The following is a 27,755-nucleotide window of genomic DNA, read 5'->3' on the forward strand; positions in this document are numbered from 1 at the left end:
AGACAAGGAGCCTCTTATAAATTACTCCGTAGCGGTCCCAGCACCCACCATCGATGCCACTGCTCATCACACTATGACTTGTGAGACAAGGAGCCTCTTATAAATGATGCCACTGATCATCCTCACAGAACACTGACACTTACCTGCTTCTAGGGTGATACGGGACCATGGCTTTATATCTGCTCACAGTGAAAGCACCATACACATGTCCTATACTGCATCATACACATGTGTGTTCTACACTCGATCACACTCATGTATGTGTCCTATACTTCATCACACACGTGTTATATACCACATCCTACACGTGTTCTATACTGCATCACACATGTTTTTTATACAGCAGCATACACGTGTTCAATACTGAATCGTACCCATGTTTCTTAGGCTACTTTCACATTAGCGTTTTTGTGGATCCGTCATGGATCTGCAAAAACGCTTCCGTTACCATGAACGGATGCGTCATGAACGGATTCGGTTGTATTACGTCTTCTATAGCCAGGATGGATCCGTCTTGAACACCATTGAAAGTCAATTGGGGACGGATCTGTTTTCTATTGTGTCAGAGAAAACGGATCCGTCCCCATTGACTTACATCGTGTGTCAGGACAGATCAGTCTCGCTCTGCACTACATGGCGGACAGAAAAACGCTGCAGGCAGTGTCCGCCTCCAGAGCGGAATGGAGGCTGATCGGAGGCAAACTGATGCATTCTGAGCGGATCCTTTTCCATTCAGAATGCATTAGGGAAAAACTGATCTGTTTTGGACGCTTGTGAGAGCCCTGAACAGATCTCAGAAACGGAAAGCCAAAACGCTAGTGTGAAAGTAGCCCTATACTGCGTCACACCCACGAGTCCTATACTGCGTCACACCCACGAGTCCTATACTGCGTCACACCCACGAGTCCTATACTGCGTCACACCCACGAGTCCTATACTGCGTCACACCCACGAGTCCTATACTGCGTCACACCCACGAGTCCTATACTGCGTCACACCCACGAGTCCTATACTGCGTCACACCCACGAGTCCTATACTGCGTCACACCCACGAGTCCTATACTGCGTCACACCCACGAGTCCTATACTGCGTCACACCCACGAGTCCTATACTGCGTCACACCCACGAGTCCTATACTGCGTCACACCCACCTATGCACACACACACACACACAGATACATGTCCTATACCGGTAGCATGAATCATTAAACCCAGAACAATTTATTCCTTGTATTATAAAACTGCACAGCATCATCTGGCAGACCGGGATGGGAGCCTCACAGATTTATAGAAGTCGTCCTGGTATAGATACTGTGTAGATTACAGTCTGCAGTAAGCCAGGAGCAGCCATGACAGCTTCACCCGGGACCACTGTAGTAGTAGACGATCATCTCTGTCCAACCACAAATCACAGGTGAGATACATGGAACCACCTTTAGAATTGTGGGTACAGGTCATAAATCCCCAAAACTGGTAGAAGAAGAAGCTAGCAATGGATGCGGATCTTCTCAGAGAGTGGAGCTCATGGACCAGTGTCTTCACCTTGTGGGTGGACTTCTTAAACCCATGTGTCCATAGACAGCAGCTTTTTACCCACCACCTTCCATGTTGTGCCTGCAACCTCAAAGAACATCAAGCACAGTCTGTTCCTGATCATCGGAGCAGAGGCCACAAACTGATGGACATTAGAAGAATGTGTGTGCATATACAAAACACGTGACCACTTCAGCATTCGGGTCACAAAACTCCCAGTTCCTCATAGATCAAATCACCAGGTACTATTTCTGAAGCCTGTGGCAGCTGAAATGTCCCAGAGGCTAGGACACTTGTCATGTTGTCGACATCCTCATGGGTGATAGGGCTTTTAGCAAACTGAGATTTATTTGGGGAAGTCCCAGGCTGTGGTTTATTTGATGCAGATAGTGATGGTAGAGGTTTGCCCATCACTGGGAGGGGTGGTGTAGACTGTGGTTTTGGTGCCAGGGGCGGTGTAATTTTTAGCTTGGTCTCTACTGTCCCTGTTTTTATCACTTGACTATAGATGGGTTGAGTGTTTCCATTGTTATTGTTCCTGTTTGCTTGGCTGCAATGAGCCACCACCAATACCTTCTCAAAATCATCTTCTTTCCCTGGTGGTTTTGGAATTAGCTTTGCTTGAGGTTTTGGAGCAGGAATAGGTTTAGGACCAGGCTTGTTGCGTGGCTGACTGGGTTTTCCCAGAAAGTTCGGCACAGAGTAGTCATCCGAGTTGGGATTGTATGGAAACTCATACCCCACCTTGTCATCGTTGGCTTGCTTCTTCCAGGCCCCAGCCTCAGTTTGTACCTCTGAGTATAACTGAAGTGGAGCACTAGATTGTGCCATGCCCTCAGGCTCATCATAAATATGCTCCTCACCTCCTCTTGGAAGTTTTGGAAGCCCCATAGAAGGTGCACCGACACCTCCTCCTACAACTTCGTAGCCAACGTGTTCATAGAGGTCTGAGTAAAGAGGAGAAGCTGCACTTTTGTCCTTATGTGGCCTCACACCTTGACCAGCCACACTGTCCACAGGATCTGAATACAGGGGATCAAAATGAGGATTGACCCCCTTAACAGAGTCTTTGGGCTCTGAATAAACCATCAGGTGCTCATTCTCTCCAGATTGATAACTTAAAGATCGAGAAAGTGGAGAGCGTGGGGGAGTGTTGGTCTTCCCTGGTATTGCACTCAATGACGAATGGTCAAGCAAGTGCTGGGGCTGAACAGGTTTAGTCAATGGGAGATTGGGAAGAGCCCTGCCTTTAAGAGACTTCTCCTCCATGTCCTTTCTGACTTGGGTGTCAGATCCACCTGAGTCTGATCCCAGAGAGGTGTTATCTGAGGGGTTCTCTGTATCCAGAATAGGACAGCTGAGACGGTTTTCTGAACCTTGCTGAGCCCGGATTGAACCTTCAACTTTCTGAAAAATGTCATGACCTTGTGTTGTCTCAAAGGTAAAATTTCCAGGACCCGACTGACATCTTCTGCCGGCTTCAAACGAGAACATGACCTAAAAGAGTAACGTAGAAGACCGATTACTGTAGAGAAACATCATCTAGCAATGTGCAAATAAAAATATTCCAAGATGAGCGGCTGATGTAACATGACTGAGAGATTGTCACAGCCCTGGCCCCTGTTACTGACATCACAGGAGCCACGACCATTGTACAGACCCTGCCGGAGCTATGACCACTTCACAGACGCTGCTGGAGCTACAACCACTGTATGGACACTGATGGAGCTTCGACCACTGTACAGACACTGCTAGAGCTACAACCACTGGACGGACACTGCTGGAGTGATGACCAATGTACGGACACTGCCAGAGCTATGACCACTGTAAGGACACTGCTGGAGCGATGACCACTGTACAGACGCTGCCGGAGCTACAACCACTGTACAGACACTGCCGGAGCTACGACCACTGTACAGACACTGCCGGAGCTACGACCACTGTACAGACACTGCCGGAGCTACGACCACTGTACAGACACTGCCGGAGCTACGACCACTGTACAGACACTGCCGGAGCTACGACCACTGTACAGACACTGCCGGAGCTACGACCACTGTACAGACACTGCCGGAGCTACGACCACTGTACAGACACTGCCGGAGCTACGACCACTGTACAGACACTGCCGGAGCTACGACCACTGTACAGACACTGCCGGAGCTACGACCACTGTACAGACACTGCCGGAGCTACGACCACTGTACAGACACTGCCGGAGCTACGACCACTGTACAGACACTGCCGGAGCTACGACCACTGTACAGACACTGCCGGAGCTACGACCACTGTACAGACACTGCCGGAGCTACGACCACTGTACAGACACTGCCGGAGCTACGACCACTGTACAGACACTGCCGGAGCTACGACCACTGTACAGACACTGCCGGAGCTACGACCACTGTACAGACACTGCCGGAGCTACGACCACTGTACAGACACTGCCGGAGCTACGACCACTGTACAGACACTGCCGGAGCTACGACCACTGTACAGACACTGCCGGAGCTACGACCACTGTACAGACACTGCCGGAGCTACGACCACTGTACGGACACTGCCGGAGCTACGACCACTGTACGGACACTGCCGGAGCTACGACCACTGTACGGACACTGCCGGAGCGATGACCACTGTACAGATGCTGCTGGAGTGATGACCAATGTATAAACGCTGCCAGAGCTATGACCACTGTAAGGACACTGCTGGAGCTACAACCAATGTACAGACACTGCTGGAGCTACAACCAATGTACGGACACTGCGAGAGCGATGACCACTGTAAGGACACTGCTGGAGCTACAACCAATGTACGGACACTGCGAGAGCGATGACCACTGTGAGGACACTGCTGGAGCGATGACCACCGCACAGGTGCTGCTGGAGCTGTTGCATAGCCTACAGTTGACTATGAACTTTATGTGAATCTATGAAGGCGATGTCATTGGTCTTCATTTTATTTGATTCAGTAGCATTTCCTCCGTCATTTAACCCTTACCTTGTCTCGTCCATACCTCCGCAGCAGTTTGTAAGGCCAGGAATACAGGACTTTCTTAGCGCTTGGATCCTTCAGTATCAAGCATTCGTCATCAGCGTTCAGAATATAAGTTCCGCGGAGAGAGCAACGCTCTGCAGCTTCTGTCCTCTGCACGGTGACCCGGTATTCAGACACTGCAACAAGAGGACAACATCATCTAGTCCAGCACTTTAATACATATTACTAACCATCCTCTGCATCCACGGCCTTACAGGGCTCAGCCCAGTAAATGAAGTGTCATCAGTTCTGCAACGTTTCTCACCATTGTCAGGTTCTAACAACACTCTGCTCACAAGGCTGACAGCTTGCTGCAAGATGTGTCCCTGCCAGTATTGTCTCCACTATCATTGTCCCCATCACCACTGTCTCCGTCACCATTGTCCCCATCATCACTGTCCCCGTCACCATTGTCCCCATCATCACTGTCCCCGTCACCATTGTCCCCATCATCACTGTCCCATCACCATTGTCCCCATCATCATTGTCCCATCACCATTGTCCCCATCGTCACTGTCCCCGTCACCATTGTCCCCATCACCATTGTCCCCATCACCACTGTCCCCATCACCACTGTCCCCATCATCCCCGTCCCCATTGTCCCCATCCCCATTGTCCCCATCCCCATTGTCCCCATCCCCATTGTCCCCCATCACCATTGTCCCCCATCACCATTGTCCCCCATCACCACTGCCTCGCATCATTATCTCTGTCAACATTGTCCCCATTATCAGTATCCCTGTGTCATCACTGCCTCTCATCAATATCCCCATCACCACTGTCCCACCATCACTGTTCTGGTCATAATTGTCTCTGCCATCACTGTCTCTGTTTCCATTGTCCCCATCATAGTTCCCGTGATAACTGTCTGTTTCCATTGTCCCCATCATAGTTCCCGCCATCACTGCCCTTTTTTCCATTGTCCCCATCATAGTTCTTACCATCTCTGCCCCGTTTCCATTGTCCCAATCATAGTCTCCGCCAGCACTGTCTGTTTCCATTGTCTTCACCGTTATAGTTCCCGCCATCACTGTCCCTGTTTCCATTGTCCCCTACATCATAGTTCCCGCCATCACTGTCTCTGTTTCCATTGTCTTCACCGTTATAGTTCCCGCCAGCACTGTCTGTTTCCATTGTCTTCACCGTTATAGTTCCCGCCATCACTGTCCCTGTTTCCATTGTCCCCTACATCATAGTTCCCGCCATCACTGTCTCTGTTTCCATTGTCCCCTACATCATAGTTCACGCCATCACTGTCTCTGTTTCCATTGTCCTCACCGTTATAGTTCCCGCCATCACTGTCTCTGTTTCCATTGTCCTCACCGTTATAGTTCCCGCCATCACTGTCTCTGTTTCCATTGTCTTCACCGTTATAGTTCCCGCCATCACTGTCCCTGTTTCCATTGTCCCCTACATCATAGTTCCCGCCATCACTGTCTCTGTTTCCATTGTCTTCACCGTTATAGTTCCCGCCATCATTGTCTCTGTTTCCATTGTCTTCACCATTATAGTTCCCACCATCACTGTCTCTGTTTCCATTGTCCCCATCATAGTTCCTGCCATCACTGTCTCTGTTTCCATTGTCTTCACCGTTATAGTTCCCGCCATCATTGTCTCTGTTTCCATTGTCTTCACCATTATAGTTCCCACCATCACTGTCTCTGTTTCCATTGTCCCCATCATAGTTCCCGCCATCACTGTCTCTGTTTCCATTGTCCCCTACATCATAGTTCCCGCCATCACTGTCTCTGTTTCCATTGTCTTCACCGTTATAGTTCCCGCCATCACTGTCCCTGTTTCCATTGTCCCCTACATCATAGTTCCCGCCATCACTGTCTCTGTTTCCATTGTCCTCACCGTTATAGTTCCCGCCATCACTGTCTCTGTTTCCATTGTCTTCACCGTTATAGTTCCCGCCATCACTGTCCCTGTTTCCATTGTCCCCTACATCATAGTTCCCGCCATCACTGTCTCTGTTTCCATTGTCCTCACCGTTATAGTTCCCGCCATCACTGTCTCTGTTTCCATTGTCTTCACCGTTATAGTTCCCGCCATCACTGTCCCTGTTTCCATTGTCCCCTACATCATAGTTCCCGCCATCACTGTCTCTGTTTCCATTGTCCCCTACATCATAGTTCCCGCCATCACTGTCTCTGTTTCCATTGTCTTCACCATCATAGTTCCCGCCATCATGGTCTCTGTTTCCATTGTCCCCATCATATTTCCCACCATCACTGTCCCTGTTTCCATTGTCCCCATCATAGTTCCCGCCATCATGGTCTCTGTTTCCATTGTCCCCATCATATTTCCCACCATCACTGTCTCTGTTTCCATTGTCCCCGCCATCATTGTCTCTGTCCTCTGAGGGTCTGGTTTCTATTTTCTTCCCCAGTAGATGTTTCCTTGCATTAGAATACTATAGATTATTATTTCTCATGTATGACGTCACTTATTTCACCAGACTGAACCGCTTACCTTCCTCTCGGGAGAAGTAAATGTTGTTTATAGCCATCTCCAGGGACGTGACCTCATCTGAGGCCTCTGACCCCTTGTCCTGGGAGCCCTCCACCTTTCCCTATGAGAGAACAGAGAAGGATTAGGTAGAAGAGAGGATTGATGGGGCTGTAGTAAATGCTCAGATCTCGGCCATGACAGCCATCAGTAGATAATTGTCTTGGCCGCCTTATTATAAATCAGTTTATATGGGATATAATGAGGAGAACCTCAAAACTCTAATGAGGAGTCCACATCACGGTTGAAGGCACCTGTGTCAGTGGTCTGTAGAAAGATGAGGATGACTGCTCTGTGTCACCAGGGTCATCAATACTAGGAAACCGGAGGATGAAATTTTTAGTACCACAAAGTGCCATTATCTGACCATGGAAACACTAAGGAGAGCAATGTATACTGGACATCACCTAAGGCCACCACCCTATGAGGGCCCAGGACCTGTGACGCAATGATCAGTGCAGAACTTGAATGTTGTCATATTATACAGGACACAGCAGCGCTGTCTCCATAGAGCATGGCCACTGTGCATGGATGGAGTTCGTGGCTGTCCCATGTAATATTAATCATCTTTATTTCTATAGCACCAACATATTCGGCAGCGCTTTACACTCCGGAGGAGATGGAGGAGACACAAGAGCTTACAATCTATGAGGAGATGGAGGAGACACAAGAGCTTACAATCTATGAGGAGATGGAGAAGACACAAGAGCTTACAATCTATGAGGAGATGGAGGAGACACAAGAGCTTACAATTTATGAGGAGATGGAGAAGACACAAGAGCTTACAATCTATGAGGAGATGGTGGAGACACAAGAGCTTACAATCTATGAGGAGACGGAGGAGACACAAGAGCTTACAATCTATGAGGAGACGGAGGAGACACAAGAGCTTACAATCTATGAGGAGACACAAGAGCTTACAATCTATGAGGAGATGAGGAGACACAAGAGCTTACAATCTATGAGGAGATGGAGGAGACACAAGAGCTTACAATCTATGAGGAGATGGAGGAGACACAAGAGCTTACAATCTATGAAGAGACAGGGGTGACACAAGAGCTTACAATCTATGAGGGGATAGGGGTGACACAGAAGGTAAGAGTGCTTGTTTTGTACAGTGGTCCGGCCATGTTAGGAGATTAGGGCAGCAGATATAAAGCTGCATGAGCCGTCACCAGCCGATATAGGAGGTGCTTCTGGGTGCAGTGGAAAGTATGGTGGAGGATCAGGTTCAGAAAATGATAGATGGGCTATATATGGAGAGGGGTGAGATCAGGGGATGTGATAGGCCACCGTGATGAGATGTGTTTTTCGGGAGCACCTATATCCTTATATATTGTCATTTAACCCAATTTCTTGAGGTAGGTCACTCCAGAGAACTGGTGCAGATCGGGAGAAGTCTTGGAGCCAGGAGTGATTAGTTCGGATTATGGTGGAAGTCAGTCGTAAATCATGTACAGAGCAAAGACACAGGTAGGATGGTAGACAGAGATGGGGAGGAGATGTAGATGGTGCAGCACTGTGGAGAGTACAGGTAGGATGGTAGACAGAGATGAGGAGGAGATGTAGGGGGTGCAGCACTGTGGAGAGTACAGGTAGGATGGTAGACAGAGATGAGGAGGAGATGTAGGAGGTGCAGCACTGTGGAGAGTACAGGTAGGATGGTAGACAGAGATGAGGAGGAGATGTAGGGAGTGCAGCACTGTGGAGAGTACAGGTAGGATGGTAGACAGAGATGAGGAGGAGATGTAGGAGGTGCAGCACTGTGGAGAGTACAGGTAGGATGGTAGACAGAGATGAGGAGGAGATGTAGGGGGTGCAGCACTGTGGAGAGTACAGATAGGATGGTAGACAGAGATGAGGAGGAGATGTAGGGGTGCAGCACTGTGGAGAGCACAGGTAGGATGGTAGACAGAGATGAGGAGGAGATGTAGGAGGTGCAGCACTGTGGAGAGCACAGGTAGGATGGTAGACAGAGATGAGGAGATGTAGGGGTGCAGCACTGTGGAGAGTACAGGTAGGATGGTAGACAGAGATGAGGAGGGGATGTAGGGGGTGCAGCACTGTGGAGAGTACAGGTAGGATGGTAGACAGAGATGAGGAGGAGATGTAGGAGGAGCAGCACTGTGGAGAGCACAGGTAGGATGGTAGACAGAGATGAGGAGGAGATGTAGGGGGTGCAGCACTGTGGAGAGTACAGGTAGGATGGTAGACAGAGATGAGGAGGAGATGTAGGAGGTGCAGCACTGTGGAGAGTACAGGTAGGGTGGTAGACAGAGATGAGGAGGAGATGTAGGAGGTGCAGCACTGTGGAGAGTACAGGTAGGATGGTAGACAGTGATGAGGAGGAGATGTAGGGGTGCAGCACTGTGGAGAGTACAGGTAGGATGGTAGACAGAGATGAGGAGGAGATGTAGGGGGTGCAGCACTGTGGAGAGTACAGGTAGGATGGTAGACAGAGATGGGGAGGAGATGTAGGGGTGCAGCACTGTGGAGAGTACAGGTAGGATGGTAGACAGAGATGAGGAGGAGATGTAGGAGGTGCAGCACTGTGGAGAGTACAGGTAGGATGGTAGACAGAGATGAGGAGGAGATGTAGGAGGTGCAGCACTGTGGAGAGCACAGGTAGGATGGTAGACGGAGATGTAGGAGGTGCAGCACTGTGGAGAGTACAGGTAGGATGGTAGACAGAGATGAGGAGGAGATGTAGGGGTGCAGCACTTTGGAGAGCACAGGTAGGATGGTAGACAGAGATGAGGAGGAGATGTAGGAGGTGCAGCACTGTGGAGAGTACAGGTAGGATGGTAGACAGAGATGAGGAGGAGATGTAGGGGTGCAGCACTGTGGAGAGTACAGGTAGGATGGTAGACAGAGATTAGGAGGAGATGTAGGAGGTGCAGCACTGTGGAGAGCACAGGTAGGATGGTAGACAGAGATGGGGAGGAGATGTAGGAGGTGCAGCACTGTGGAGAGCACAGGTAGGATGGTAGACAGAGATGAGGAGGAGATGTAGGGGGTGCAGCACTGTGGAGAGTACAGGTAGGATGGTAGACAGAGATGAGGAGGAGATGTAGGGGTGCAGCACTGTGGAGAGTACAGGTAGGATGGTAGACAGAGATGAGGAGGAGATGTAGGGGGTGCAGCACTGTGGAGAGTACAGGTAGGATGGTAGACAGAGATGAGGAGGAGATGTAGGGGGTGCAGCACTGTGGAGAGTACAGGTAGGATGGTAGACAGAGATGAGGAGGAGATGTAGGGGGTGCAGCACTGTGGAGAGTACAGGTAGGATGGTAGACAGAGATGAGGAGGAGATGTAGGAGGTGCAACACTGTGGAGAGTACAGGTAGGATGGTAGACAGATGAGGAGGAGATGTAGGAGGTGCAGCACTGTGGAGAGCACAGGTAGGATGGTAGACAGAGATGAGGAGGAGATGTATGAGGTGCAGCACTGTGGAGAGTACAGGTAGGATGGTAGACAGAGATGAGAAGGAGATGTAGGGGGTGCAGCACTGTGGAGAGTACAGGTAGGATGGTAGACAGAGATGAGGAGGAGATGTAGGGGTGCAGCACTGTGGAGAGTACAGGTAGGATGGTAGACAGAGATGAGGAGGAGATGTAGGGGTGCAGCACTGTGGAGAGTACAGGTAGGATGGTAGACAGAGATGAGGAGGAGATGTAGGGGGTGCAGCACTGTGGAGAGTACAGGTAGGATGGTAGACAGAGATGAGGAGGAGATGTAGGAGGTGCAGCACTGTGGAGAGTACAGGTAGGATGGTAGACAGAGATGAGGAGGAGATGTAGGAGTGCAGCACTGTGGAGAGTACAGGTAGGATGGTAGACAGAGATAAGGAGGAGATGTAGGGGGTGCAGCACTGTGGAGAGCACAGGTAGGATGGTAGACAGAGATGAGGAGGAGATGTAGGGGGTGCAGCACTGTGGAGAGTACAGGTAGGATGGTAGACAGAGATGAGGAGATGTAGGGGGTGCAGCACTGTGGAGAGTACAGGTAGGATGGTAGACAGAGATGAGGAGGAGATGTAGGAGGTGCAGCACTGTGGAGAGTACAGGTAGGATGGTAGACAGAGATGAGGAGGAGATGTAGGGGGTGCAGCACTGTGTAGAGTACAGGTAGGATGGTAGACAGAGATGAGGAGGAGATGTAGGGGGTGCAGCACTGTGGAGAGTACAGGTAGGATGGTAGACAGAGATGAGGAGGAGATGTAGGGGGTGCAGCACTGTGGAGAGTACCGTCTGCAGACGACACATACATACAGCGCACAGACGTCTGCAGACGACACATACATATAGTGCACAGACGTCAGAGGACACATACATATAGTGCACAGACGTCTGCAGACGACACATACATATAGTGCATAGACACAGGAGATCGCTTCATGTTAATGCGTGGTCTCCCTCACTGAACGAGCAGCCGATCACTACTTCCTGACAATCGGCCGATCTAAATCCACCTTTACACTGGTACTCACCATGAAGGCGACTTCGCTTAGCCTCTGCACCCATTCCTCGCACTGCAGCCGCTCTGTGGAGAGCACCATGGTCTTTTCGCTTGTCTCTATGATGAATGCTGCCATGTTTTCTTTGTGGCCATTCTCTGTTGGGGCTGGGGCCACATGGATACATTCTGACAGTCTTATAACCTTCCGGTCAGCGGCACGTCGGGCGTATATCTTCTCTCCAGTCAATGTGCCATCCTTCCAGTCATAGATCTCCAGTCGAGCCACGCCAAACTGAGAGTCCGGATACAAGACCATGTAGCATCTCTTCCACTTCTGTCACAAAAGACACAAGAGACGGTTAGATGGTGCTACAAACGTGTGACTTGTGAGATAACACTAGGTTGCCCATATATGCCATGTACAGAAGACTGGACAGGCCCTTTAAGAAGGGTAAAGAACCTACAGCCATCCCCGATCTCCAGACCTAGTGTGATAACCTTGTAATACTGAAACCATCCCTGACCTCCAGACTTGGTGTGATCAGCTCATAATACTGAAACTATCCCCAATTTCCAGACCTGGTTCGATCAGCTCGTAATACTGAAACCATTTGTGATCTCCAGACCCGATGTGATCAGCTCGTAATACTGGATTGTAGGATAAAACTTACCAGGAAAGATTAAAGGACCTTAACATGTATAGCTTGGAAGAAAGAAGAGACAGAGGGGAGATGAGAGAAACTGCTAAATACATAAAGGGATTGGGAATCAACAAGGTGAAAGAGGAGAGAAGATTTACAAGAAGAAAAACTGCTACAAGAGGACACAGTTTTAAATTAGAGGGGCAAAGGTTTAAAAGTAATATCAGGAAGTATTACTTTACTGAGAGAGTAGTGGATGCATGGAATAGCCTTCCTGCAGAAGTGGTAGCTGCAAATACAGTGGAGGAGTTTAAGCATGCATGGGATAGGCATAAGGCCATCCTTCATATAAGATAGGGCCGGGGCTATCCATAGTATTCAGTATATTGGGCAGACTAGATGGGCCAAATGGTTCTTATCTGCCGACACATTCTAGGTTTCTATGTTTCTGATTCCCGATCTCCAGACTTGGTGTGATCACCTCATAATACTGAAACCATCCCCGATCTCCAGACTTGGTGTGATCACCTCATAATACTGAAACCATCCCCGATCTCCAGACTTGGTGTGATCAGCTCATAATACTGAAACCATCCCTGATCTCCAGACAGGTGTGATCAACTTGTAGTACTGAAACCATCCCTGATCTTCAGATCTCGCATGATTAACTCACAATACTGAAACAATCTCTGATCTCCAGACGTGGTTTAATCAGCTTGTAATATTGACACCATCCCCGATCTCCAGACCTGATGTGATTGGGTCATAATAGTGGACCATCTATGATCTGTAGACCTAGTGTGATCAGCTCATAATACTAAACTGCTCTGATCTCCAGAACTGGTGTAGTCAGCTTATAATACTGAACTGTCGCCAATTTCTAGATGCATGAAGAGATGGTTTGTACTGGGAGTGAGCAAACGTGTGCAGCCATAAAGAATGGGTTGATGGTGGCCTCAACTCCAGAAAGAGGAAATGAACATTCACATAGTGGCTGAATCTACACAGTAAGAACATGGCACGTCCTCCATCCACCCAATTAGTGCATTATGGGAGCTCAGCACATGAGAAAGGCCTACAGGGAGATCAGAAGAATGTCATATCAGGACTGCAGCTCTGGCTGCAACTGGAGTATAGGACATATGGTCCCAGCACAAGCTCCTCAACCCCAAGCTGCTGTGTGGTTTCTGGAGGAAGCAAACACAATTATTGTGTCAGCCTGGCCCCATGGACGCAGTGATGGGGAAGTGAACTTGTATTTCATCTCAGGAAGAGGACTTTGGAGAAGTTGCAGTGAAATGATGAGAGATCAAGGCTAAAGAGCAAGGGAACAAGTGGAATCAAACACTAGCCATGTTGTATACCAGGAGCCTTGACAAAACATACCAGACCTTTAATGCTGATCTACAGTGAGAACCAGGCCATCAAGTACATGCCCTGAGAGCCTGGCATCACAAGAGCGACTTCCAGGTAAACCACCCAGAATAGAGCTGTAAAGAGGTTTTGCAGAATTAACCTCACAGGCAAGGGTAAAATAAAAGCTTGTCCACCAAGATGGGAGATCAAGTCAATCAGGGGGCGATGTGTTGATCTTAATATTATGTGATCTTAATATGTGCAAACCCAAACAAGGGCGGTGTGAGGGCTCATAATTCATAGCAGAAGCCACATGTCCAAGTCATTGATCTGCTCAGCACATTGTGGAATCAAGAGGGTCTTGGTATTGGTTATGATGAAACTGTAAAACCACTTACCAACTTCATGGCATCTCTGTCAAGTCGGTGCCACAACAGGGAGCCACCAAGCAGCCTAACAGCACTCGAGGCTCTGGAAAAGCCCGCAGGCACTGCGTCATGTGTGCAGATCACAAATACGTTTCCATGTGGTCTCATTAACCCAACCAAAATATTACAGAAAAGGCCACGTTTCCCGAACAACTGGACCTGAACTCACTGCATTATGGAGATCTAGGCCGGGCGATGAGGAGAAACAAAGCTGTTATATATGTTTTTCTCCACTGTATTCACTGAGGAAAATAAACTGTCAGATGAAATGCAGAATGTAAGAGTAAATTCCCCATTAAAAGTGTCCTGTCTGACCCAGGAAGAATTACAGCGGCGTCTTAAAAAGATGAAAATAGACAAATTGCCGGGACCAGATGGCATACACCGCCGTATCCTAAGATTAAGTAATGTCATAGCCAGACCCTTATTTCTGATATTTGCGGACTCTACACTGACAGGGAATGTTCCACAGGATTGGCGCATAGCAAATGTGGTGCCAATATTCAAAAAAAGGGTCCAAAAACAGAGCCCAGAAACTATAGGCCGGTAAGTTTAACATCTGTCGTGGGTAAACTGTGTGAAGGTTTTCTGAGAGATGCTATCTTAGAGGACCTCAATGAAAATAAGCAAACACCGCCATATCAGCATGGCTTCATGAGGGATCGGTCATGTCAGACTAATTTAATCAGTTTCTATGAGGAGGTAAGTTCTAGACTTGACAACGGCGAATCAATGGATGTCGTATATCTGGACTTCTCCAAAGCATTTGACACTGTACCACATAAAAGGTTAGTATGTAAAATGAGAATGCTCGGACTGGGAGAAAACGTCTGTATGTGGGTAAGTAACTGGCTGAGGGATAGAAAACAGAGGGTGGTTATTAGTGTCACTAGTGGGGTACCTCAGGGGGCAGTATTGGATGTGTCACTGTCACTAGTGGGGTACCACAGGGGTCAGTATTTGGCCCTATTCTCTTCATGTAAGTCACCAGTACATACCACATGTCATCAATACATACTACACGTCACCAGTACATACTAAATGGTAAAACACTCGGTAACACTGACATGGAAAAGGATCTAGGAATTTTAATAAACAGCAAACTAAACTGCAAAAACCAGTGTCAGGCAGCTGCTGCCAAGGCCAACAAGATAATGGGTTGCATCAGAAGGGGCAGAGATGCCTGTGATAAGAACATAGTCCTACCACTGTACACATCACTAGTCAGACCACACATGGAGGACTGTGTACAGTTCTGGGCTCCTGTGAACAACCCTAATTTTGATAATCTTTCAGGGTACTGTAGTTGCTCCATTACAGTTATTACTTTAGTTGCACTCCAGGTCCAGAGGAGGGCAACTAAAGTAATAACTGTAATGGAGCAACTACAGTACCCTGAAAGATTATCAAAATTAGGGTTATTCACGTTAGAAAAAAAGACGACTGAGGGGAGATCTAATTACTATGTATAAATATATCAGGGGTCAGTACAGAGATCTCTCCCATCATCTATTTATCCCCAGGACTGTGACTGTGACGAGGGGACATCCTCTGCGTCTGGAGGAAAGAAGGTTTGTACACAAACATAGAAGAGGATTCTTTACTGTAAGAGCGGCGAGACTGTGGACTCTATACTGTAAGAGCGGCGAGACTGTGGACTCTATACTGTAAGAGCGGCGAGACTGTGGACTCTTTACTGTAAGAGCGGCGAGACTGTGGACTCTTTACTGTAAGAGCGGCGAGACTGTGGACTCTTTACTGTAAGAGCGGCGAGACTGTGGACTCTTTACTGTAAGAGCGGCGAGACTGTGGACTCTTTACTGTAAGAGCGGCGAGACTGTGGACTCTTTACTGTAAGAGCGGCGAGACTGTGGACTCTTTACTGTAAGAGCGGCGAGACTGTGGACTCTTTACTGTAAGAGCGGCGAGACTGTGGACTCTTTACTGTAAGAGCGGCGAGACTGTGGACTCTTTACTGTAAGAGCGGCGAGACTGTGGACTCTTTACTGTAAGAGCGGCGAGACTGTGGACTCTATACTGTAAGAGCGGTGAGACTATAGACTGTTTACTGTAAGAGCAGTGAGACTATGGACTCTTTACTGTAAGAGCAGTGAGACTATAGACTCTTTACTGTAAGAGCAGTGAGACTATGGACTCTATACTGTAAGAGCAGTGAGAATATGGACTCTATACTGTAAGAGCAGTGAGACTATGGACTCTTTACTGTAAGTGCAGTGAGACTATGGACTCTTTACTGTAAGAGCAGTGAGACTATGGACTCTTTACTGTAAGAGCAGTGAGACTATGGACTCTATACTGTAAGAGCAGTGAGACTATGGACTCTTTACTGTAAGAGCAGTGAGACTATGGACTCTATACTGTAAGAGCAGTGAGACTATGGACTCTTTACTGTAAGAGCAGTGAGACTATGGACTCTATACTGTAAGAGCAGTGAGACTATGGACTCTTTACTGTAAGAGCAGTGAGACTATGGACTCTTTACGGTAAGAGCAGTGAGACTATGGATTCTTTACTGTAAGAGCAGTGAGACTATGGACTCTTTACTGTAAGAGCAGTGAGACTATGGACTCTTTACTGTAAGAGCAGTGAGACTATGGACTCTATACTGTAAGAGCAGTGAGACTATGGACTCTTTACTGTAAGAGCAGTGAGACTATGGACTCTTTACGGTAAGAGCAGTGAGACTATGGATTCTTTACTGTAAGAGCAGTGAGACTATGGACTCTATACTGTAAGAGCAGTGAGACTATGGACTCTTTACGGTAAGAGCGGTGAGACTATGGACTCTATACTGTAAGAGCGGTGAGACTATGGATTCTATACTGTAAGAGCAGTGAGACTATGGACTCTTTACTGTAAGAGCGGTGAGACTATGGACTCTTTACTGTAAGAGCAGTGAGACTATGGACTCTTTACTGTAAGAGCAGTGAGACTATGGACTCTTTACTGTAAGAGCAGTGAGACTATGGACTCTTTACTGTAAGAGCAGTGAGACTATGGGCTCTTTACTGTAAGAGCAGTGAGACTATGGACTCTTTACTGTAAGAGCAGTGAGACTATGGACTCTTTACGGTAAGAGCAGTGAGACTATGGACTCTCTGCCTGAGGAGGTGGTGATGGTGAGTACAATAAAGGAATTCAGGAGGGGCCTGGATGTATTTCTGGAGTGTAATAATATTACAGGCTATAGCTACTAGAGAGGGGTCGTTGATCCAGGGAGTTATTCTGATTGGAGTCGGGAAGGAATTTTTTTCTCCTAAAGTGAGGAAAATTGGCTTCTACCTCACAGTTTTTTTTTGCCTTCCTCTGGATCAACTTGCAGGATTAGGGTACTTTCACGCTACTGTTTTTGTTTCCCGGTATTGAGTTCTGTCACAAGAGCTCAATACTGGAAAAAAACTGATCAGTTTTATCCTAATGCATTCTGAATGGATGCATCAGTTCGGTCCCTCTTACGTTTTTTGGACGAAGAAAATACCACAGCATGCTGCAGTTTTATCTCCGGCCAAAAATACTGAACACTTGCCAGATCCGGCATTAATTTACATTGAAGTGTATTAGTGCCAGATCCGACATTAAATGTTCCAGCAAAACGGATCCGCATGCGCAGACCTTTAAAAATGCAAAAAAATAATTAATATCTGATCCGTTTTTCCGGATGACACCGGAGAGACGGATCCGGTATTGCAATGCATTTGTCAGACGGATCCGAATCCAGATCCATCTGACAAATGCCATCAGTTTGCGTCCGGATTGCCTTCGCTGGAACTGCCTGCCGGAATCCTCTGCCACAAGTGTGAAAGTACCCTAATAGGCTGACCTGTTGGACGGAGGACTCAGCCGTATAAACTGTGTTACTATGTTACTAGGGCCTGACCCCCATTCTACTGTGCTGGATTGCACTGAACAGAATCCCTGTTGAATCTCCATGGCTTTTCTGGAGCAGGTAGGAACAATCAGCAGCACGCTGAGAATCTGAGACACAATATTTACACTGTGACTGGCTAGGTTTGTTGGGGTTTCAATGCAGAATTTACAAGTCAAATTTTGATGACTGAAACGAAGATGCAATGTGTGAACTCATCCTTAGAAGATGCCCAGACATCCTGATGAAATTGTGAAAGGGGAATCACTGTTAGTTTTGTGCCATCTTTGACTGCGGCCAGTGCGGTGGCCAGAGGACGGAATCTTCTTCATCCATTGTTAGTCAATGTGGGAACATAATAGGGGATCAGACCAGCAGATGTGGGGGACACGTCACACATCGTACTAGTCTATTCCCCCACCACAAGATCTCCCGCTATCACACTGACATGCATGTGTTCTAGGATTGCCTGTGAGAAACACAACACCAGCCAACTAGATGAAACCCACAGACCCATCGACACGTTGCGGAGATTGTCCATGTATAAGTTGGCTTGTGGTCTGAATTATGTTGATTCTTTCAAGCAATGCATTGGGTGAAAATATGCAATCAACACTTGAAGATTTTTCTGTGGATTGATTGCGGAATCAGAGCAAAATTCTCACAAAAAGTGCATTCCCATGTTTAAGGAGCCGAGTGCGTTACTGATCACTGCTCTACAGATCGAGCTATGATTCCTGGGCCGTGACACCTCTTTAGTTATGTCACCTCTACGCAGTGCCGCTGTCACACTGACATATAGCTCCTCGGAGAAACCATTCGCTCATCCTTATTTAACTGTCATCAAAGATGACAACCCCGCCTGGAGCAGCCATGGACTGTAGCCATCAGGGGAGTGTCCACCTATGAAGGACAAATGTTACTGCACCTCTTTTCTGAATCTACTCCTGGGTTTGGCTTTAAAAACTGCATCAGAAAACCTGAAGGTGTAAATGGGGCATTATCTCAATGTCAGTAACTGCAGGTGTTTCCATTAGAACGTATCTTTGTGGAAGCTTCACTCCTGGTGTTGGTTTCATAATCACCAGGCTAAAGACCTCCTTGACAAACCCCTTACAGAGAAGTACTCTTGTTATCTCTGACACTAGGAATAATAAATCTCCGGGATCAGATGGCCTATCCAGCGAATTGTGTAAGAAATTCTTTGGGTCTAAACCACCTGATCTTAAAACCCTATTTGACCAGGATTTTGATTCCTGCCTTGAGAACTGAAGCCATTTTTGTTGCTGTTGGGCAAGGACCATACTATCTGCTCCTCAGATTCACCAATATTGCGCCTTCAAATGGATGTTAAAATTCTGAACAAATTTGCTCTGACGTGGGTTCATTCTTGGGAAGTCTCACAACCCTCATCTGAGATATCTTGTGTTTGCCATTCACACAAGCCATAATAATGGAGAAGGGAGGGTTATCTTAGCCTTGGATGCCTGACGCTTTTGTAGCCCTTTTGGTATACTGCGATGTGTAGAATGAGGTTTGTTAACTTTCATGAAATGGGTACAACTATTGTATGCTAACGCTGCCACTAGGTTAGGATTAACAGGTATGTTTCCGATAGTTTCAGGTTGGGTAGAGGAACTTGACAGGGGTGTCCTCTGCCCCCCATGCTCTATGCTATTGCTGTGGATCCATTGGCTGCCCATATTTCGTACTCCAGTCACTGCATGATTTATATCTGGCACATTGCAGGATCATATTTCTGTCTATGCAGATGTGGGGGTCATGATGTCCTAGCGTTATTAATGACTATGGACTGTAATCTGGCCTAAAAAACTGGGATAAGTGCTGTGTACTACCCAAATTTCCTTGCTCTTCTTGCAATAGGTCACCCAGTTTACCGCTTTGGGCATTCAGATCTTTACAGGAGTTCCACAGTTTTCCACTCATCCTCCAGGCTGGCAGAAAATTGAAGAGATTACCTTTTTCGATAATGACCTGAATTATCCTTATCCCCAAAATTCTATATGTTCTTCTTCATTCCCCCATGTATGAGCTCCAGGACTATTCATAAGCTGGGTTTGGTTCTGTGTGTAACAGTGGCTGCTGTACGCCGCTGTTCCCCCGCTTATCGCCGCGGTCCCGGGTGCCGCGCTCAGCGGTGACCTGTGGCCAGTGCTTCCCATTTCACCACTGCGGCCCCGGGCTCTGTTCTGTAGGTGTTGTTGCTTTTGAGGATTCCGCTCCACAGCTTCCACTCAGCCCTGGACACAGCATGAGGTCGGCAGGTTTCGGATTACACTGCTCTAGGGGCGGAGTGCATCATGGGCTGTGTGGGTTAGGTCAGGTGACCTCGCTGACAAATCCTAGCCCTCCTGCACATATATAAGTGGCTCAGCCCCCTTCTCAGATGCCTCAGTGTCAAGGTCCTTGAGTTTCCTAGTTTCTGATACTCTCGTGTGCTCCTGATCTATACTTCGTTCCTGGACTCTGCTTATCCTCTGATCCCTGCCTGCTTGCTTTCTCTCTCCTGTTGCCGACCTGGATTACCTGACCTGTACCTGTGCCGCCTGCCCTGACCTATTGCCTATCTGACCACGTCTCTGCCTTATCCTTCGGTCCTGCACCATTGCTCCTGGTAACATCTCTGCCCGCCTGACTACGCTTATACTTCTGGTACCTACTCAGGTACCTCCTGGTCCACCCGGACCAGCTGCCACTGACTCGGGGATTGCTCTAGAGTAGCCCGTGGCAACTACCCTAACGGGTCAAGTCTATCCTCACCATCTGAGGCTCTAGTGAAAACCAGGTAGTTGCTTAAACATGCCCCTCCAGAGTATAGCCAGTCAGGGGCACAGTGGGTTCACACCTGCTGATCCGTGACACGGTGCTCCTGGTTAGGCTGGAAAGGCAGGTTCTTCCACACCCTAGGGTTCTGGAAAGTTCTATGTTGTCCAATCTTAAACTATATCACAGGGCTTCCCAATTATGACACCCTTGTAGACGCGATTGTCAGACCCTATGACCCAAATGTTTCACCTCCATGTTATTCCAGGGGATCAGCCTTGCTCTCCGGATCCTGCAGAATTCCCCTCTGCCCAGGTAGGCCCTGCTGATGTGGAGTGCTGCCCGTAACCCATGTCAGACACCCACTTATGATAACCTTGCACGTCTGTGTCATAATGTTGGAATAAAACCCTCAGATGTGGCAGTCTTTGGGAACGAGCTGGCCTGGTTTATCTGTGGCAGGTTCTTTCCAATGGAAGCATTAAATCATTCCAAACCCTTGAAGGGGGTACACTGCTCAGGATAGGCCATCACTGTCTGGTCGGTGGGGATCTGACATCCTGCATCCCACCAATCAGCTGTTCTGTGTAGCTCCATCCATTGCGTACTGGTTACCATTCACTTCAATGAGAGCAGCGCTGCAGTAACCACCACACAATGGCCGCTGCTGTGTAGTATTAGTGTAGAAGTTACTGCAGAACAACTGATCGGCGGGTGTGTAGGGTAGATCATTGGGATAGGACATACATGTGTAGATCAACAGGGCATGCTCACATAGATTAGGACGGGACATACATGGGTAGATTGGGACATGTTATATACATGTATATCATCAAGACAGGACACGCACACACAGATCACCAGGACGGGTCATACGCACACACAGATCACCAGGACGGGTCATACACCCACACAGATCACCAGGACGGGTCATACACCCACACAGATCACCAGGACGGGTCATACACCCACACAGATCACCAGGACGGGTCATACACACACACAGATCACCAGGACGGGTCATACACCCACACAGATCACCAGGACGGGTCATACACCCACACAGATCACCAGGACGGGTCATACACCCACACAGATCACCAGGACGGGTCATACACCCATACAGGTCAATAGTTATATTTCACTGTTGGTCTAAGTTTACAGCTTGGAAAGGTTTAGTGAATCTGCTCCATAATGTGTCAGGAGGACAGGAGCTTCCAGCCACATGACATCCTACTATCATTCTAGAACACCCCAAGGGCAGAAGCTGTCAATGTCTGATTCACCAGGCACATGTAAGGAGACTTCAGGGTGATGTTCCTACAGAGGATCCTATAATTCCTGACTCACCTCCTGGCTCTCACACCCTCATAACTTACAGATGAGCCACCATCATCGCCTCTCTGCCCAAATTACCCATCCAACCTGCAGCCTACACCCTTAGTCAGCTATCATCACCACAGTAGTATTTCCCATTCTTCTCCAGGGATTAGCTGAATGCGAGCTCTTCATCCCAGTCCTCTCTCACCATGGATGAGTCCTCGTCTGTATACTCCTCCACTACATCAGGTTATAGTAACATTGCTACCGAGACCACTGTCTGACCACCGACAACAGCTGCTACCATAGAAGTGTGTGCAGTCCTCATCTGTAACCTGTATCTGAGCATAGACCTCTGGAGCCTACCAGGACTACCACCTGTAGGGACACTAGTATGTGCTAGAAGTATCACTAAGGACAGCAAATGTCTGCTCTCTACAGTACATTGTGTAGAGCTGTAGCCATGCTAAACATGTCCTGTAAAGGTATAGTCCAGATAACGCTATTGGCCTAAGTTACTGGATAAGATATGCAATGTACGGGTAGATGTCTACTGAAGGCAAAAGTACCTGAATGACAGTATGAGTGAGAGGAGAGCACCTGAATGACAGTATGAGTGAGAGGAGGGCACCTGAATGACAGTATGAGTGAGAGGAGAACACCTGAATGACAGTATGAGTGAGAGGAGGACACCTGAATGACAGTATGAGTGAGAGGAGGACACCTGAATGACAGTATGAGTGAGAGGAGGACACCTGTATGACAGTATGAGTGAGAGGAGAACACCTGTATGACAGTATGAGTGAGAGGAGAACACCTGTATGACAGTATGAGTGAGAGGAGGACACCTGAATGACAGTATGAGTGAGAGGAGAGCACCTGTATGACAGTATGAGTGAGAGGAGAGCACCTGAATGACAGTATGAGTGAGAGGAGGACACCTGTATGACAGTATGAGTGAGAGGAGAGCACCTGTATGACAGTATGAGTGAGAGGAGAACACCTGTATGACAGTATGAGTGAGAGGAGAACACCTGTATGACAGTATGAGTGAGAGGAGGACACCTGAATGACAGTATGAGTGAGAGGAGAGCACCTGTATGACAGTATGAGTGAGAGGAGGACACCTGAATGACAGTATGAGTGAGAGGAGAGCACCTGTATGACAGTATGAGTGAGAGGAGAGCACCTGAATGACAGTATGAGTGAGAGGAGAGCACCTGAATGACAGTATGAGTGAGAGGAGAGCACCTGTATGACAGTATGAGTGAGAGGAGAGCACCTGTATGACAGTATGAGTGAGAGGAGAGCACCTGAATGACAGTATGAGTGAGAGGAGAGCACCTGAATGACAGTATGAGTGAGAGGAGAGCACCTGTATGACAGTATGAGTGAGAGGAGGACACCTGTATGACAGTATGAGTGAGAGGAGAGCACCTGAATGACAGTATGAGTGAGAGGAGGACACCTGAATGACAGTATGAGTGAGAGGAGGACACCTGTATGACAGTATGAGTGAGAGGAGAACACCTGTATGACAGTATGAGTGAGAGGAGAACACCTGTATGACAGTATGAGTGAGAGGAGGACACCTGAATGACAGTATGAGTGAGAGGAGAGCACCTGTATGACAGTATGAGTGAGAGGAGAGCACCTGAATGACAGTATGAGTGAGAGGAGAGCACCTGAATGACAGTATGAGTGAGAGGAGGACACCTGAATGACAGTATGAGTGAGAGGAGAGCACCTGTATGACAGTATGAGTGAGAGGAGAGCACCTGAATGACAGTATGAGTGAGAGGAGAGCACCTGAATGACAGTATGAGTGAGAGGAGGACACCTGTATGACAGTATGAGTGAGAGGAGGGCACCTGAATGACAGTATGAGTGAGAGGAGGACACCTGAATGACAGTATGAGTGAGAGGAGAACACCTGTATGACAGTATGAGTGAGAGGAGGACACCTGAATGACAGTATGAGTGAGAGGAGGACACCTGAATGACAGTATGAGTGAGAGGAGGGCACCTGAATGACAGTATGAGTGAGAGGAGGACACCTGTATGACAGTATGAGTGAGAGGAGAACACCTGTATGACAGTATGAGTGAGAGGAGAACACCTGTATGACAGTATGAGTGAGAGGAGGACACCTGAATGACAGTATGAGTGAGAGGAGAGCACCTGTATGACAGTATGAGTGAGAGGAGAGCACCTGAATGACAGTATGAGTGAGAGGAGGACACCTGTATGACAGTATGAGTGAGAGGAGAGCACCTGTATGACAGTATGAGTGAGAGGAGAACACCTGTATGACAGTATGAGTGAGAGGAGAACACCTGTATGACAGTATGAGTGAGAGGAGGACACCTGAATGACAGTATGAGTGAGAGGAGAGCACCTGTATGACAGTATGAGTGAGAGGAGGACACCTGAATGACAGTATGAGTGAGAGGAGAGCACCTGTATGACAGTATGAGTGAGAGGAGAGCACCTGAATGACAGTATGAGTGAGAGGAGAGCACCTGAATGACAGTATGAGTGAGAGGAGAACACCTGTATGACAGTATGAGTGAGAGGAGGACACCTGAATGACAGTATGAGTGAGAGGAGGACACCTGTATGACAGTATGAGTGAGAGGAGAACACCTGTATGACAGTATGAGTGAGAGGAGAACACCTGTATGACAGTATGAGTGAGAGGAGGACACCTGTATGACAGTATGAGTGAGAGGAGGACACCTGTATGACAGTATGAGTGAGAGGAGAGCACCTGAATGACAGTATGAGTGAGAGGAGGACACCTGAATGACAGTATGAGTGAGAGGAGGACACCTGTATGACAGTATGAGTGAGAGGAGAACACCTGTATGACAGTATGAGTGAGAGGAGAACACCTGTATGACAGTATGAGTGAGAGGAGGACACCTGAATGACAGTATGAGTGAGAGGAGAGCACCTGTATGACAGTATGAGTGAGAGGAGAGCACCTGAATGACAGTATGAGTGAGAGGAGAGCACCTGAATGACAGTATGAGTGAGAGGAGGACACCTGAATGACAGTATGAGTGAGAGGAGAGCACCTGTATGACAGTATGAGTGAGAGGAGAGCACCTGAATGACAGTATGAGTGAGAGGAGAGCACCTGAATGACAGTATGAGTGAGAGGAGGACACCTGTATGACAGTATGAGTGAGAGGAGGGCACCTGAATGACAGTATGAGTGAGAGGAGGACACCTGTATGACAGTATGAGTGAGAGGAGGACACCTGAATGACAGTATGAGTGAGAGGAGGACACCTGAATGACAGTATGAGTGAGAGGAGGGCACCTGAATGACAGTATGAGTGAGAGGAGAGCACCTACATAGAAACCTAGAATGTGTCGGCAGATAAGAACCATGTGGCCCATCTAGTCTGCCCAATATACTGAGTACTATGGATAGCCCCGGCCCTATCTTATATGAAGGATGGCCTTATGCCTATCCCATGCATGCTTAAACTCCTCCACTGTATTTGCAGCTACCACTTCTGCAGGAAGGCTATTCCATGCATCCACTACTCTCTCAGTAAAGTAATACTTCCTGATATTACTTTTAAACCTTTGCCCCTCTAATTTAAAACTGTGTCCTCTTGTAGCAGTTTTTCTTCTTGTAAATCTTCTCTCCTCTTTTACCTTGTTGATTCCCTTTATGTATTTAGCAGTTTCTCTCATCTCCCCTCTGTCTCTTCTTTCTTCCAAGCTCTACATGTTAAGGTCCTTTCATCTTTCCTGGTAAGTTTTATCCTGCAATCCATGTACCAGTTTAGTAGCTCTTCTCCAAACTCTCTCCAAAGTATCAGTATCCTTCTGGAGATACAGTGGGGGAAATAATTATTTGACCCCTCACTGATTTTGTAAGTTTGTCCAATGACAAAGAAATGAAAAGTCTCAGAACAGTATCATTTCAATGGTAGGTTTATTGTAACAGTGGCAGATAGCACATCAAAAGGAAAATCGAAAAAATAACTTTAAATAAAAGATAGCAACTGATTTGCATTTCATTGAGTGAAATAAGTATTTGAACCCTCTAACAAAAAAAGACTTAATACTTGGTGGAAAAACCCTTGTTTGCAAGCACAGAGGTCAAACGTTTCTTGTAATTGATGACCAAGTTTGCGCACATTTTAGGAGGAATGTTGGTCCACTCCTCTTTGCAGATCATCTCTAAATCCCTAAGGTTTCGAGGCTGTCTCTGTGCAACTCTGAGCTTGAGCTCCCTCCATAGGTTTTCGATTGGATTAAGGTCCGGAGACTGACTAGGCCACTCCATGACCTTAATGTGCTTCTTCTTGAGCCACTCCTTTGTTGCCTTTGCTGTATGTTTTGGGTCATTGTCGTGCTGGAACACCCATCCACGACCCATTTTCAGTTTCCTGGCAGAGGGAAGGAGGTTGTCGCTCAGGATTTCACGATACATGGCTCCGTCCATTTTCCCGTTTATGCGAATAAGTTGTCCTGTGCCCTTAGCAGAAAAACACCCCCAAAGCAAAATGTTTCCACCCCCATGCTTGACGGTGGGGACGGTGTTTTGGGGGTCATAGGCAGCATTTTTCTTCCTCCAAACACAGCGAGTTGAGTTAATGCCAAAGAGCTCTATTTTGGTCTCATCAGACCACAGCACCTTCTCCCAGTCACTCTCTGAATCATTCAGGTGTTCATTGGCAAACTTCAGACGGGCCTGCACATGTGCCTTCCTGAGCAGGGGGACCTTGCGAGCCCTGCAGGATTTTAATCCATTGCGGTGTAATGTGTTTCCAATGGTTTTCTTGGTGACTGTGGTCCCTGCTAATTTGAGGTCATTAACTAACTCCTCCCGTGTAGTTCTAGGATGCTTTTTCACCTTTCTCAGAACCATTGACACCCCACGAGGTGAGATCTTGCGTGGAGCCCCAGAGCGAGGTCGATTGATGGTCATTTTGTGCTCCTTCCATTTTCGAACAATCGCACCAACAGTTGTCACCTTCTCTCCCAGCTTCTTGCTAATGGTTTTGTAGCCCATTCCAGCCTTGTGCAGGTCTACAATTTTGTCTCTGACATCCTTGGACAGCTCTTTGGTCTTTCCCATGTTGGAGAGTTTGGAGTCTGCTTGATTGATTGATTCTGTGGACAGGTGTCTTTTATACAGGTGACTAGTTAAGACAGGTGTCCTTAATGAGGGTGACTAATTGAGTAGAAGTGTCTAACCACTCTGTGGGAGCCAGAACTCTTAATGGTTGGTAGGGGTTCAAATACTTATTTCACTCAATGAAATGCAAATCAGTTGCTATCTTTTATTTAAAGTTATTTTTTCGATTTTCCTTTTGATGTGCTATCTGCCACTGTTACAATAAACCTACCATTGAAATGATACTGTTCTGAGACTTTTCATTTCTTTGTCATTGGACAAACTTACAAAATCAGTGAGGGGTCAAATAATTATTTCCCCCACTGTATGGTCTCCAGTACTGCGCACAATACTCCAGATGAGGTCTCACTAGTGCTCTGTAGAGCGGCATGAGCGCCTCCCTCTGTCTACTGGTAATGCCTCTCCCTATACACCCCAGCATTCTGCTAGCATCTCCTGCTGCTCTATGACATGGTCTGCCTACCTTTAAGTCTTCTGAAATAATGACCCCTAAATCCCTTTCCTCAGATACTGAGGTTAGGACTGTATCACTGATTGTATATTCTGCTCTTGGGTTTTTACATTTTAGTTGCCAGATTTTTGACCATTCCTCAAGTCCTTTTCCATTTGGTGTATTCCTCCAGGAACATCAACCCT

General features: G+C 47.6%; 1 protein-coding gene across 2 annotated transcripts in view; it reads right to left on the reverse strand.

Moving 5' to 3' along the window:
- Positions 1–1,198: 1,198 nt before the first annotated feature.
- The window catches only part of DOK1 (docking protein 1), a 29,702-nt gene continuing 3,145 nt past the window's right edge, over positions 1,199–27,755 (reverse strand). The window contains exons 2-5 of one of the 2 annotated variants that reach the window (XM_040419503.1): positions 11,572–11,874; positions 7,046–7,145; positions 4,535–4,707; positions 1,199–3,031 (exon numbers count right to left, since the gene is read on the reverse strand). In XM_040419503.1, the coding sequence (XP_040275437.1) occupies positions 1,739–3,031; positions 4,535–4,707; positions 7,046–7,145; positions 11,572–11,874 (1,869 nt within the window). In that variant the 3' untranslated portion in view covers positions 1,199–1,738. The remainder of the gene's footprint in view (positions 3,032–4,534; positions 4,708–7,045; positions 7,146–11,571; positions 11,875–27,755) is intronic. The other variant, XM_040419504.1, reaches the window with a different exon arrangement.

Source organism: Bufo bufo, chromosome 2, assembly GCF_905171765.1.
Source record: "Bufo bufo chromosome 2, aBufBuf1.1, whole genome shotgun sequence".
Classification (NCBI taxonomy): Eukaryota; Metazoa; Chordata; class Amphibia; order Anura; family Bufonidae; genus Bufo; species Bufo bufo.